Source organism: Tursiops truncatus, chromosome 14 (assembly GCF_011762595.2).
Source record: "Tursiops truncatus isolate mTurTru1 chromosome 14, mTurTru1.mat.Y, whole genome shotgun sequence".
Taxonomy (NCBI): Eukaryota; Metazoa; Chordata; class Mammalia; order Artiodactyla; family Delphinidae; genus Tursiops; species Tursiops truncatus.
The window spans coordinates 82,227,648-82,241,423 of record NC_047047.1 but is presented as its reverse complement, the minus strand read 5'-3'; the positions used below and the strand labels follow the sequence as shown (position 1 = coordinate 82,241,423).

Here is a 13,776-nt window from a genome sequence, read left to right as displayed (position 1 = left end):
CTGAGGCCACAGGAGTCACTTCTCTCCTGGTCTGCTGTGCTCTCCGTGGAGGTGGGCTGGGGGCGTCTGCTGTAAGTGATGGGAATTGTATCCCTCAGGTACAGTGAGGTAAAAACAGAGGGGGAAAGGCTGAGCACGCCATGCAGTGGCCACACGCACGTCCTGTAACGTAGCTCATCAGATGGCTTTGCCAGCAAAGGGCGTCAGTGTGATCGATGTAGTTTCTAATCGCTGGTGGTCCACATCCAGCAGATGTTGACTCACCTCCCTGTTGTGCCTGCCCGGCCTCTGGGGGCTCCCGGCTCACGGGGGGCCCTGCCAGTTCATTAGCAGGAGCCCCTGTCTCCTCTGACTTGAAGGAGCTCCTAGGATAAGGCGAGTTGGATGAGGCAAGCAGCTGGCAGCCCAGTTTTAATCTCACCCTCTGTTGGATTCTGAAGGAAAATTCCTGTAAGCTTCTCCTCTGAGAAGCCTTTCCTGTCCGCAGGCCCCAGGAAATGTCCTCTTTTCCCCCTCCTGTCATGTATACCACGTGGATTGTTATTGCATGTTTATCTTTGTCTTGCTAATTTGTTTTTGTCTTGCTAAATTGTGTGTTGGCTGGTACCAAGCCTGGTTCATCTTTGTCCCCTCCAATTTCACTTTTCTTAAATGCAAGTCTTATCCTGTCAGTTTGCAACCTTTTGGGGGTGCCTGGGATGAAGTCCTTCCCCTGGCCCCCTCCTGCCTCTCCAGCCACGTCATCTGTGGACTCTCCCCGTGCTCTGGCCGTACCAGGCACCCCGAATTCCTCCAGGGTCATCCTCGTTACAACCTGTCTTTGCGCCAAATTGATTGGTGTGTGCGTGTCTCTCATTGGAAGCTGTTCCTTGGATGCAGGGGCTCCATGTCCTGAATCTTTGCATTCGTTAGTGCTTGCGGCGCAGTAGGCTTTTGCCACGATTGGATTCTATGCTGGCATCCAGGGAAGTTCTCGACTGATGGGGTATTCAGGAAATACAGGATGGATCGATAACGTTGAACGTCGATAGGTTTCTGTCATCTGAGCCTACAACATCGCTAAAGAGGGACAGAGAGAACCAGTGTAAACAGTACATCATCCAGTAGGTCAGTCTTGATCCCTTAGCACTCCCCGTCCCCCCAGGTGTGCTGCTGCAGGAATTTTAGCGAGAAGTAACTGGGGTTGTGTTCAGTTATTCACACAGACTCCAAGTGTCATTTTGTTGTCCTTCATATAGGGCAGGATCAAAGGATATCAGGCGATCACAGACAGCAGTTTACACATTTTAATAGTCAGCCCACACCCTGACCTTCTTAACTCCATTGCTGGCTGCCTGTGCCAGACATCACCAGTCCAGGTACATCCTGTGTTAACAATCAAGAGGTCTCCATAAGGTCAGAGGGGACGCCCCAGGAAAGTCTTGATGGATATGAGTTTTGCATGAAGTTTTGAAAGTCGCAGGGGGACTTCCCTGGTGGCGCAGCGGTTAAGAATCCGCCTGCCAACGCAGGGGACACGGGTTCGAGCCCTGGTCTGGGAAGATCCCACAGGCCGCGGAGCAACTAAGCCCGTGTGCCGCAACTACTGAGCCTGAGCTCTAGAGCCCGTGAGCCACAACTACTGAGCCCACAAGCTACAACTGCTGAAGCCCGCATGCCTAGAGCCCGTGCTCTGCAGCAAGAGAAGCCACCGCAATGAGAAGTCTGCGCACCGCGACGAAAAGTAGCCCCCGCTCGCCGCAACTAGAGAAAGCCCTCGCGCACAGCAACGAAGACCCAGCGCAGCCAAAAATAAATAATTTATTTAAAAATAAAAAAGAAAGAAAGAAAGTAGGGGGAGCGCAGAGTGTTGGAGAGTGGTGGAATGGCGATGGTGAAGCCCCAGGGGCAAGGCCATCTTTCCATGTGCCCGGCTTGAGCGGGGCCCTGAGGGCTTGTGAAATCCGGTGGGCATTCTCATCAGACCCTTGGTGGTGGGTGCTCGTGTCTTACCAGAGACGATGCAGGTGCTCAGGTTAGGTTGCAAAAGCTGTCTCTATCATGTCAACTTGTGCAGGAGAAACTGGTGGAGAAAGACAGATTCTGATACCCTCAGTAGGCATGGAGAACCAAGGTAACTGAGCCGTTGGGGCTGACATTTCAGGTTTCTCTAGTTTGTTTATTCCTTGTGTTGTTGTTTTCTGATTATAAAGATAATATGAGCTTAGTTTAGAACATTTAAAAAATTCAGAAAAGCATTAGAACGAAGTCACAGCCCGGCCAGATGCCACCCTCTGTGAGATGGGAGGGGCCGAGCTGCATTCTTGGTCTGAGGTCCTCCGGGCTGTGACCCTGGCCATTCGGAGCTTCCGCCTGGCCTAGGTATCTCCACCACCACAGTCTGTCCCCTCCTCTGCGAAATGCCCCTCAAGGAGGGTACAACGATGCACGGAAAGCACCTGGCCTGCACCAGCCTCCGGGTGCCGAGCACCTGCTCTTTTATCACCACCTTAGCATTTTGATGTCCTTTCCTTTCGGCCTTTCTCTACATTTTACCTTTTACAAAATTGAGATGAAATATATAGTTCTGTGTCCTGCCCTTTTTTTACTTGGCATTCTATCCTGACCATATTCCTACATCATGATTTTAAAAGCTTACATCATATTCCATTTTGTAGAGACACTGTTCTTTAACCATTTCCATTTTGTTGGAGCTTAATACATTTTCAGTTTATCAGTTGTTCTGTACATACATCTCTGATCACTTGATTATTTCTTTAGGATAGATTTCTAGAAGTGGGAGGGGATGGCAAAAAATGTTTTTAGAACTTTTAATGCAGATTACCAAATTGTGAATGGAAAGATTTTTATCTGGGATGAGTCTAGAAATAAAGTGCTAAAAATGGTTTTCTCCCATGAGGTGTTCACAGGGTAGAGATCCTGTTGAGAAGTGGGGATTATCTTTGACTCCAGGAAATTGCTTTCCCAGGAGCTGTCTGCCGAGAGTTAGATCAGGTGATGTGCGGGGCTGACAGCTTGAGGGGAAGTGGCCTGGCCTCCTTGACACTGAGTCATACAGATTATCCTGACATTACAATTGCGGCTCACATTTGAATATTAATCCTCATCTGGGGGGGTCTTTATAAAGCTCTACTGCAGAGAACATATGTCTCTCCTAAACCATGCCCTTGGCGGGGCTGTCTGTGTGGATGGTTGGCGTGTGCAGTGATGTGGATGAGTTTACCTCAGCCTGACCCCTGCCTGGCCAGGAGCGGGGGGTTGGAGGGTCCTGGCCAAGGCGAGCACCGTCAGGCTGCCTCCCCCTCCCCCTCCAACATGTACCCCCATTTGTCTCTGGTTAGGGCACTTGGACTTCGGATTGCCAGTGCGTGTGCTTGGCTGGAGGATTGTAGCACATTTCTGTTAGCCTAGAGCCGAGAATAGTGACTGTGTGGCGAGCAAATGAAGAAACGCTTCCTCGCCTGGTTGGGAGGACTTGCGCGGACCGGAGGCTGGAAAGCTGAGTTCTAGTTCTCGAACTGCTGCCAACTAGCTGTGTGAGCTTGAGCAAGTCAGTGCCCGCTCTGAGCTTTGGCGTCCTTGTCTGTAAAGGACCGGCTTTCTTTTCGGGATCCTTCGGACTGTAAAGACCCAGGAGCGGCCCCAGGTGGGTAGGACAGTGAGGCTGGTGCTGCCCTGAGATGGCTTTGCGTCGGGAGCTGGGTGCAGGCGGAGGCTCGAAGACTGAGAAAGTGTTCACAGCCTCTGAACACACAGGACTCCTTGCTGTTCCCCTGGGGTTGATACCTTCCTGTTCCTGCTCGTCTCTGTCTGGAAATTCCCAGCTGACCTTGGAGCCTCAGCTCAAACGTCCCCTTCTTGGCGTCTCTGAATCCTCAGCCCCAGCACATCACAGGCCATCGTGCACGGGTTGGTGCATCTGTCCTGAGACATGGGTCGCACTCGTCTCGTGTGCACCCAGCACACCATCACAGCCCTGCAGGCTGGCAGCGAGGAGCAGGCATCAGGTGGACTTGAAGCTGGCGGAGATGAGTTGGCCGTGGGACCCTTCTTGTCCTTCGGCAGCACTGGGCAGGTGGCTGGCTCCCCCGCCGTGCTGTGGCCCATTGAGCAGGAGTAAAAAGGCTGCCTTTTCCCCATTTGGGTCCAACAATTTTGCTTGAACTATATGCACTGGGCCTTCTTCTTGGTATCAGGGTTTTTTTTGTTTTTTTTTCTGTACGCAGGCCTCTCACCGCTGTGGCCTCTCCCGTTGCGGAGCACAGGCTCCGGACGCACAGGCCCAGCGGCCATGGCTCACGGGCCCAGCCGCTCCGCGGCATGTGGGATCTTCCTGGACCGGGGCACGAACCCGTGTCCCCTGCATCGGCAGGCGGACTCTCAGCCACTGCGCCACCAGGGCAGCCCGTATCCGTTTTTAAAAATGACATAATCAAGTAAACTAGAAGGCACACAACAAGGCCCAACTCTCACCTCTAAATGCAACGTGTGCACCTGCTCGCTGGCTCCGTAGCAGAGTTTTCTGTTAGTCTTTCATTTCATCCCCTTGCATGGATTGGTGGAAGGTCTGACCTTTGTGTAGTGAGGTGTGGGAAATGGGAGGCTGTGGGATTAGAACTGGGGAGAAACGGGGTCTCATCTGCTGTGGTCTCAGCAACTCCGGTTCTCATTTTCCCAAGTCCCTCCCACATCAAAGATTCTTGGGTCTGGTTCATTAATAAGAACCAGAGTTAAAGATACAGTTGAATAAGGGGGAGGTGGGAGAGTGAGCTCTTTTTAGAAGAACAGTTTTGACAGTTTTGTAAATAAGAGATGATAGAGCCAGTTTGGATTCTTTCCAGAAAGTTTATTCCCTAGCCATTTATTTTAGGTTCCTATTTTAAATTTAGTTTTGGCTAAAGGAAAATAAAGACACTCAAGGACTTTCTAGTAGGAACATCTCAGACTTTGGGTGACGTGGAGCAGTAGGCCAGTCGGATACTGTGTAGTTATGGGGCGTTTACTGTCCTGACAGTGGGCACCAGGCAAGCTGTTACAGGGAGACACGGAGAGACACGGGGCTGTGGTCATTATCAAGAAGCTTCAAAGTTGTTTGCAAGAAGAGAAATTTGTCTTAGAAACTCCAACTAGATCAGCGTAAAGAGGTTCCCACTGACCTAAGCTGGGACAGTTTGAGCATCAGAAAACAGTGATCACAGTAGATCAAAATGATTTAAATATAAATACATGAGATGGCGGTGACGATGATCCAGAACACTCATTGATCACCACTGGGGTTGCTGGGATCAACACATTATTTTGCAGATTTAAAAGGGAAAGAGGGGCTTCCTTGGTGGCGCAGTGGTTGAGAGTCCGCCTGCCGATGCAGGGGACGCGGGTTTGTGCCCCGGTCCGGGAAGATCCCACATGCCGCGGAGCGGCTGGGCCCGTGAGCCATGGCCGCTGGGCCTGCGCGTCCGGAGCCTGTGCGCCGCGACGGGAGAGGCCACAGCGGTGAGAGGCCCGCGTACCGCAAAAAAAAAAAAAAAAAAAAAAAAAAAAGGGAAAGAATTTTTATAAAAAAACGTGACCGATACCATGTGCTCAGTTGAAAGGCCCAGAAGAAGGGATGAAAGGAAGTGCATCTGTCCTTCCTGGTGCCAGAACCGGAAGCCTCACTGGCTGTTTCTCCTCTGTGCTGGTTTGCTGGACTGCCCGTGGAGAGAAGGCAGGTTCCTCTCTCCAAGGTTGTCACAGGCTGGGGGCAGCCTGCGTGAACACAGGATGGATTTGACCCTTCCCCACCTTCTTCCAGCTGTGTGATCCTGAGCAAATCATTAAACCCCTCTGAACCCCACTTTACTCAACAGGTAGTAAGGACGATGCTTTGACACCTTATAGTCTTATTAAGTTTCATTGAACAAAAGGCTTGTAGGCCACCTCACGGCCTTTACTGAAGCTGATTCTCTCCCTCCTCCCTCTGGGTGCTCACCTAGAGCAGCTGTGAGGGTCCAGGATCATTTTGAAAGCAGTACTTGGCTCCCGAGGTGACTTTAGCCTCCGCATTCCTGTTTCTCTCTCCCAGGGGAGTGACATCAGCACCAGATGTCTGCTTGTGGCTGCCACGCCCTTCCAAAACCACACTGGAATTGCCCACATCTTGACGACCAATTTTGAAATAGTTATAAAACAGCGTGTGGTTTGAAAGGAACTGCCCTTCACTGTTGACCACATGTTCTAGAATTATAAGTCGAACAAAATAGGTGTAACTGATCCACCTCTGAAATGGAATTTTAAAAATTTAAAACTTGGGTACTTTTGGTTTTGGCAAGGTAAGCTGTTTTTAGAAGGAAACACACATCAGTGTAGTAGAGTGGGGGACAGATGGGCGTCGGGATCAGACAGACTTGGGTTTGCACCACAGCTCTGCCACTTTCTGGCCCTGTTTCCTAGGATAGCTTACTTGATCTCCTTGAGTCCCAGTTTCCTTTCAGCATTGTGAGAAATAATGCATGTCATATATAAGTTGTTGTGAAGTCTAGAAAAAAACATATGGAAACCATTTGTGCTCAGTATAGATGACATCTGTGCTGCTGTTAACTATTGTCAGTTCTGGTGGGTGTGTATGTGTTGGGTGTGGTTGAACTGCCTATCCTCACCCACATTCTTTGATTCTTACCTTAACCCTGTGAGTATCTCCCAGCGGGGTCTTTGTCCTTCACGTGGCTGAGACAGCGCCAGAGGGAGTAAATACGTGTGTTACCAGGTCATGCACGTTTACTGGGAGGCATAGGCTCGAAGCCCAGACCTTCTGAGGGCTCTTCCTGCTCTACCGCCCCTTCGTCACGCTCTGTGTGTGTGTGTGTGTGTGTGTGTGTGTGTGTGTGTGTGTGTGTGTGTTTCTGCCTCAAGTCGTGTGCTGAGTATAGTTTCAGAAATACATTTAATGTATCCAGAACTTTCAGGCTCTTTTCTGGGATGTAAAAGATGATAATAATAATAGAAAGAAGGAAAAGGAAAAGGGCCTAAACAGTGAAATTAACGTTCTCTCGTGTTTGTTAGATCCACACGGGCATCCCCTAAGGCACCCGAATGCCCCCGGAAGTCGAGGGCAAAGTACTTGCCTGGCAGGGTCGGTGGACACACGGTCCATGGATCCTGGGATCCGGCTCAGCCCCAGGGCAGCCTTCCGCAAGCACATGTCCCCTGTGTGCTCCGGTTGTCAGGCCCAGGCACCGGCACTGCCGACAGTGGTTTTGTTGCCCTGAGGAGTTGTTTGGGGCGCTGCCAGGGGCTTTTCAGGATCTGTTCTTTGGCAAAGAAGCTGCAGCACTAAGGCTTTCTGTGGCCTCCTGGCAGCCCTGTGCCGTCCTCCTTGTGGGAGCAGAATTCTGAAGACGTGGGCAGCCTGAGGGGGGTGTGTGACCCTGCCCAGTGGAGTCCCCATGCAAGGTGACACGCCCGCCCGCCCGCACTGATGTGCCTGTACAGTCGTCGTGTTACATTTCTGATTGGAGTGATGAGGGAGCAGGAATCAAATGTCCGTGCCAGGAAGTTGTTTCATTACAGACTGGCTGGATTCATTTAAAAATGCTTGACCCAGAAGTGAGGGAATCGTGTCCAGCCACATTGGCTCACCAGAATTACCTGTGTCCCCTTCCCACCCCAGCTTCTGACTCAGAGACGGGACTCCAGCTTCTACAGTTTGACAGAGATCCGTGTATGATTTCGACGTCCACCAGGGCCTGGGAACCACAGAGCTGGAGACCCGGAATCCGGGTTTTTCACATTTTAAGGTGCTGCTTTGAAGCCTGATGATGGTCATATATACCTTCAGATGGATGACCAACTTTTGCTTTTCCTGATCAAACGACATGGCGTCTTGTCTTACTTATATTTCAAGCACAAAGATGAATAAAACTTAGTCCCTACCCTGGAAGCACTTCCACTGTGCTGGGAACCACGCTTACCAGTTGGACATTTGGAATGTGACACTCTGAGCGCAAGTCCAGGAAGGTGCCAGGGACGTGGGGCAGAGGCACGGAAAGACCCCCAGGCAGAGGACGTGTCACGGGCAGCGGCGCCCTGGCCTGTGGCCTGTGCTCTGAGGACCGTGGCTTTTCCGGTGTTGAAAGGAGAAGCTAGGGCATGCGGCTGGGTGAGCGTCACGCCAGCGGCTGCGTTCCAGCAGAGGACTGGGTCTGTTCTGTGTCTCCCGCCAGCGTGTGGGCTACGGAGGAGTGCTAGGAGGTGGGGAAGCGTGGGCGTCCCCGGGGGTCTCACCCCGGGAGCTGGAGGCTGTGGCACTCGTGCGAGGCGCTCTCCCTCCTGGTCCTTGCGCTTGTTCCTTGGGATCCGTCGCTGGCACCACGGGTGGTTGTCAGGACAGCAGAGTTATTTCTGTTCGCCGTGTGACTTGGCTTTTCTCAGATCTTCGGGCTGTAAATGTGTTCGATTTTATCCACAAGTAAGAAACTGGTGGGGGGCAGGGCTAGAGTGGTTGAGGCCTTCACAGCACCTCTCCCGTTGCTGTTGCAGCGCACGTGGAAAACGAAGAGCAGTACACCCAGGCTCTGGAGAAGTTCGGGGGCAACTGCGTGTGCAGAGATGACCCGGACCTGGGAAGCGCCTTCCTGAAGTTCTCAGTGTTTACAAAGGAGTTGACGGCGCTTTTCAAAAACCTGGTAAGTGTCATGATCGTGTGCAGCAAACGGGCAGCGTGGGAGGGGCCCGAAGTTGCTCTAGCTGGGAAGGTAGCTCCCTAGACGGTAATGAAGGTTTGTTTGGTACACGAGGAATACGTTTCATAGCTCCTGTGGTACCGAAAAGAATTGTATTTCCTGTCTGCGTGAGGTCCCTTTGGAGTAAATTTTTAGAATTGTGATTTTTACTCTCACAAGACTTTCAAATTTAACTCGGCATTTTGAAGCTGTGCAGCTGAGGCACAAAATGGGTAAATGCATTCGTCCTCCTAAGGGCCTCTGACTTCAATTTTCAATAGTTCCTAAACTGTGTAGAATAGTCTGTTTCTGGTAATTATAGTAGGTATTTAAACTTAACAGTATTTCATAAATATGTTTCAGACCCGTCTTACACAGCAAGGTAACCTATAATCAGAGCACAGAAATTACCGTGAATATTTAAAGGCCTTTTATGCCCTCACATGCAGAGCCTAAGAAAAGTATCACTTTTTAAGTGAGTGGAGATACGGACTGAGTACTTCTTGCCTGCGGTAGGTGCTTGGTAACGTGGGTGAATGGACTCTTCCTTGCACTTGGCAGCGCTGTACCGTCCTCACTGTGGGAGCAGAATTCTGAAGAATTGAGCAGAGAGGGGGTTTGGGACCCTGCTGAGTGGTTTCTTCCACAAGGGGAATGTACGTCGGGATGGTCCCGGCATGTCTTTCCTGTTTTTCTCCCCCAGCTTCTCCCAAAGGTCGTGGACAAGCAGACCAGGTCAAGAACTCAATAATGCTTTCTGTGTAGGTCGCAAACAACAGTGTCTTTTTCATTTCTCCTGTCAGCAAGCTTATAAAAAGTGAAAAAATAGCTCATCATTCTTGAAGCAGTGATGATGGCGGGTCTGTCAGTCTGCTTGTAGAAGGGCAGGAGCAAGGGACACGTGTATGAGTTAATAAGGAGGAAGGGAAAGAACTGGATCATGAAGGCTCTCGGTCTCCCTCCCTGTCTTCACTTGTAAAGTGTTTCATTTGGAAGTGGTAAATATAAAAAGCCGTTGCTGTGCTTAAGTTTTTTACTCGGGTTAATTTGGAATCTCTTGGGGCCTTTGTCAGGTTTGTCACCCGTTTATTGCTGCCCCAAACAGGCTGACAGCATGCAGGGCACACAGTGGAGCCCAGCCCCTTTCCAGCCCCACTGCCCAGACACTGGCACACGGCTTGTTAGGGCCTCACCACTGAGTCACAGTGGAGCTTTTTTTTTTTTTTTTTTAAACTGGGGAAGCTGCACGGTCCTGGGGAAGATCTATAGATGCTGACGTGTCAGGGGTCGTCTAGTGTAAAATCAGCCCGCCGCCTCATCTCCCAGACCCTGGGCGGGGGGGCGGGGGGTAAGCCCCTTCCTCGCCCCCTGAGCTGCCAGCCAGCTGCTTCGTGCCTCTCTCTTAAATATGAATGAATGGCCTCCAGAAAGAAAGAGACCAAAATAAACAGAAGAAAGAACTTGGGGAAAACAGAGACAATGCAGAGAGCAGAAGAAAACTTTAAAGAAATTATACTTAATTCCTCAGAGAAATCAGAAGAGAGAATGGGATGAAGCTTGTCGTTAAAAAAGGGGAGAGACAATCAATATAAGAAAATATAAAATTGGAAATCCGATGAGAAGTGTTAGAGTAAAAGAAATCTCTCAGAAAATAGATCAAAAGGACCAAAAAAGACAAAAGAGTGGGAAATAGATGAAAGACGAGTCAGGGATTAATTCTCAAGGTCCGGTATCCAACTGACAGGCGTTTTCAGAAAGAGAGAATAGGAAACAGAGGAGGATGCCGTGAATGCAACAGAACAAAAGATGGTTCCTGAGACTGAAGGATTTTCATCTCCAGATGGGAGGGCCCAGGACAGTAAGGGAAAAGGACCTGCCCCAAGGCACCCCCCTGTGAAATTGCAAAAGATCTTAACCGCTTTCAGAAAGCACACGGAGGATTAAGCATCACAATGCCATCGGTGTCTCAGCGGGTGACCCTGGAAACTTGAAGGCCCGGAGCATTGCCACTAAAATCCCAAGGAACGTAATTCTAACCTGGAATGAGACCCACCACCTGAGCGTGAAATTCGAATTAGAGATGTTTCAGCCGCCTAAGGCTCCAGACGGTTTGCTCCCAAGCATCATTCCTGTGGAACTCCTAAGGGTTGTGCTTTAGTGGCATGAAGAGGGAAGCCAAGAAAGAGGAAGACGTGTGAGTCAGGGAACAGGATCCAGCCAGAAAGAAAGCAGTGAAAGGGGTCCCAGGGGGATGGCAGAGGGAAGCCCTAGCACGGCGACTGAGCAGGCAGCCTGGAGACAGAGGCACGGGAGGCCAGGGTCACCCCTCCCCAGCCAGCTCTTGTATCTTCCTTCAGCTGATCTCCACTCAGGTTTTCTCAGCTGTAAGATGGAGATGATAACGCCACGCCTGGTGTTGGAAGCAGTACAGCCAGTTGCTCTTACACACCTTAGCTTATTTATTAACCCTTGTAACGATCCCATGAGGTGAACCAGCGTTGTCCCCACTTTGTAGATTAGGTAACTGAGGCCCCGGTGGTTTAAAGGGCTAATCTCTCTCGGGACAGGTCTGAGCCCTTGCCAGCTTTTGGACGTGCGCCTCCAGGTGTGGAAGGGCCCCGCCTGCGTCGCTCCACGTGGTGGAATCCTACTCGAAGTAGCTTGTTCTCAGTTTTAACATGAGCAGCTGCACAGTTAGACAAAAGCAGCCCCTTCATTTCTTGATTTTCCGCAAAACTAAAAGCAGAGCAGGGCCTGGACATTGTGATGGGCACATTGGCCACTGCCCCATGGCTCTGCAACTTTGGGCACATCAGAAATCCCCTCCAGGCCTCGCTGTCCTCCCCCTTCCTACAGTGAGGGACTTACCCACGGCCGTCACTTCCTGAGCACGCGCCGCACTGTCAGCACTGTGCACTGGTTCTTCCTCGTTCACTGAGTCCTCCTGTCAGCTGCACTAGATCCCTCACGTTACCTCCGTCTCAGATGGGGCTGGTAGCCGGCAAGGGACAGGTTAGGAGTCACATCTGGGTCTTAAAACTCCAATCCCATGCTCTTTGCACTGTGGTATTTAAAGGATTTAAGGCCCCTTGTCAACTCCTTGGGGGAAAAAGGGGGCAGAACGGAAGGGAAGGCCGGGTAAAGTGTAGCATAAAGAGAGATGCCCAGCGGGCCGAACTGCTGCAGCCACGAGCAGCCAGACACCTCAGTTTCCTCACCTTAAAACAGTGTGAGAAAACCATTCCCGCCTCACCGGCCAGCATCAGGGTGACAGGGATAAGCGGGAATTAGAAATGTCACCCCACAGGTGACATTTCAGTGTCGTTATGGTCGGGTAGCTTACTAAAGCCCGGAAGACAGTAGCTCTGAGTCCACGCGCATGACTGTAGTTTCTGCTTGTACTTTATGGAGTTAGGGTTTTTGATCCTGTTTCCCAGCAAATACCTTATTTGTGCCCGAATTCATGTTCACCAGGCCGGGCTTTCCAGGCCAGGGCTGGTGTTGAAGATCTGCAGCTGTAAGGACGCCAAGTGGCTGCTTCTAAGAAGCTGTCGCCGAGAGTGAGTTGCTTATAGGAGAATTCTCCTTTTTTGGTATTTTGTATACCATTCTTACTCCTATTTTTGGTCACATCTGTCCTATCTCTTATTTTTAAAGCCTTGCTTTTGCTTTTCCTCAGGCGTTCAAAAAACATTTCAGGTCTGCATGGCCAAGACTCTCAATCCTACCTCTTGCCTAGAAAGAATAATAATTACCACCTACCTGCTCTTCAGCATGAAAGAATGTTTATAAAGCAGTTGGACCGTCTCCAAAGAAAGGCCAGCTTAATATAAAGTGAGATTTTGTTACTAAAGGGTGAGATTCTCACCTTCAGAGAGTCTGTGAATTCCTCTGCGGTAATGCAGGATAAAGGGAAAAACAAGGCAGCTCCAGAAATGTAACATGTGTGAAATTAGGCTGGTTATAAAGTCAGGCCAGTCTCCTCGGTTCTTTTCCTCTTACCAGGAATTTGAGGTGGTTGTGAGAATCCTGGAAAGATTTTCCAGGGCCACTTCTGTGTTAAGAAGTGGCCTTTTAAAGAACGGTTGCATGAAAGCACATTCCTGAAAGGTCATTTACAGGTATGTCATCTCCGTCTCTGGTTTCAGAGAATCGCTTGTGAGATATGTACTCTTGGTCCATAGAACCTGCTCCAGGTGAGGAGGCTCAGCCCAGGACGGAGTTCCAGGGCGAGAGCCGAGAGTGGCCCTGGGGTTGAGGAATTTCACTTCACTCACCCGGAAAGAAGAACCTGAAAGTCCCACTGACCAGCATGCACAGAAGTCATGTTTTTTTTCGTTTGTTTGTTTTTCCTTTACACAAGTGATTGGAGTTAGAAGACATTATAGCCAAAGAGTGAAGAGCTAGTCAGGTTGTTGAGGAGAGTGTGGCTTTGTCCCTGTGATGTGCGCAGGGCCTGGCGGGGAGGCCTGCCCACCTGCTGGTTGGTAATATGGTGGCGCTCTCTTCCCAGCACCCTCGGGTCGGTCGACAGGAGCTGATTCCCCACGTTAATAAAGCTCATCGCGTTGCTTAGCGTAGAGCTCTCTGTAGCAGAGGTCCTCACCCTCGGTGCTCCCGTAAACTTTCTTCTCTTTCCACTTCTTCTATTGAAAATGTCCGATATTTTAAAATGTATTACATTCTTTCTTTTAAAGCATTTTTTAATTGAAGTAGAGTTAACTTACAATGCTGTGTTAGCTTCAGTTGTAGCAAAGTGATTCGGTTATACATATATCTATTCTTTTTCAGATTCTTTTCCATGAGTAGAGTTCCCTGTGCTGTACAGTAGGTCCTCGTTTATCTTATGTATAGCATTGTGTATCTGTTAACCCCCAACTCCTAATCTATTCCTCGACCCCTACCCCCTGTCACTCTCCCCTCTGTAAGTTTGCTTTCTATGTCTGTGAGTCTGTTTCTGTTTAAAAATGTCTTACATTCTTTCTTATTCAACATGGGCACTGGTCATAGTTTATCTTCTGGGGAGGAAGGCTTACCGTTGTTTGGGGCATAAATTAAGGGGCAGCGCTGAAATCTA

At 50.1% G+C, this 13,776-nt stretch overlaps 1 protein-coding gene across 7 annotated transcripts in view; it reads left to right on the top strand.

Annotated features, from left to right (window-relative positions):
* Nucleotides 1-13,776, top strand: part of ASAP2 (ArfGAP with SH3 domain, ankyrin repeat and PH domain 2) — a 157,002-nt gene that overhangs the window by 64,089 nt on the left and 79,137 nt on the right. For all 7 annotated transcript variants that reach the window (XM_033838041.2, XM_033838039.2, XM_073791726.1 and 4 more), the window contains exon 3: nt 8,518-8,663. In XM_033838041.2, coding sequence (XP_033693932.1) covers nt 8,518-8,663 — 146 coding nt within the window. The remainder of the gene's footprint in view (nt 1-8,517; nt 8,664-13,776) is intronic.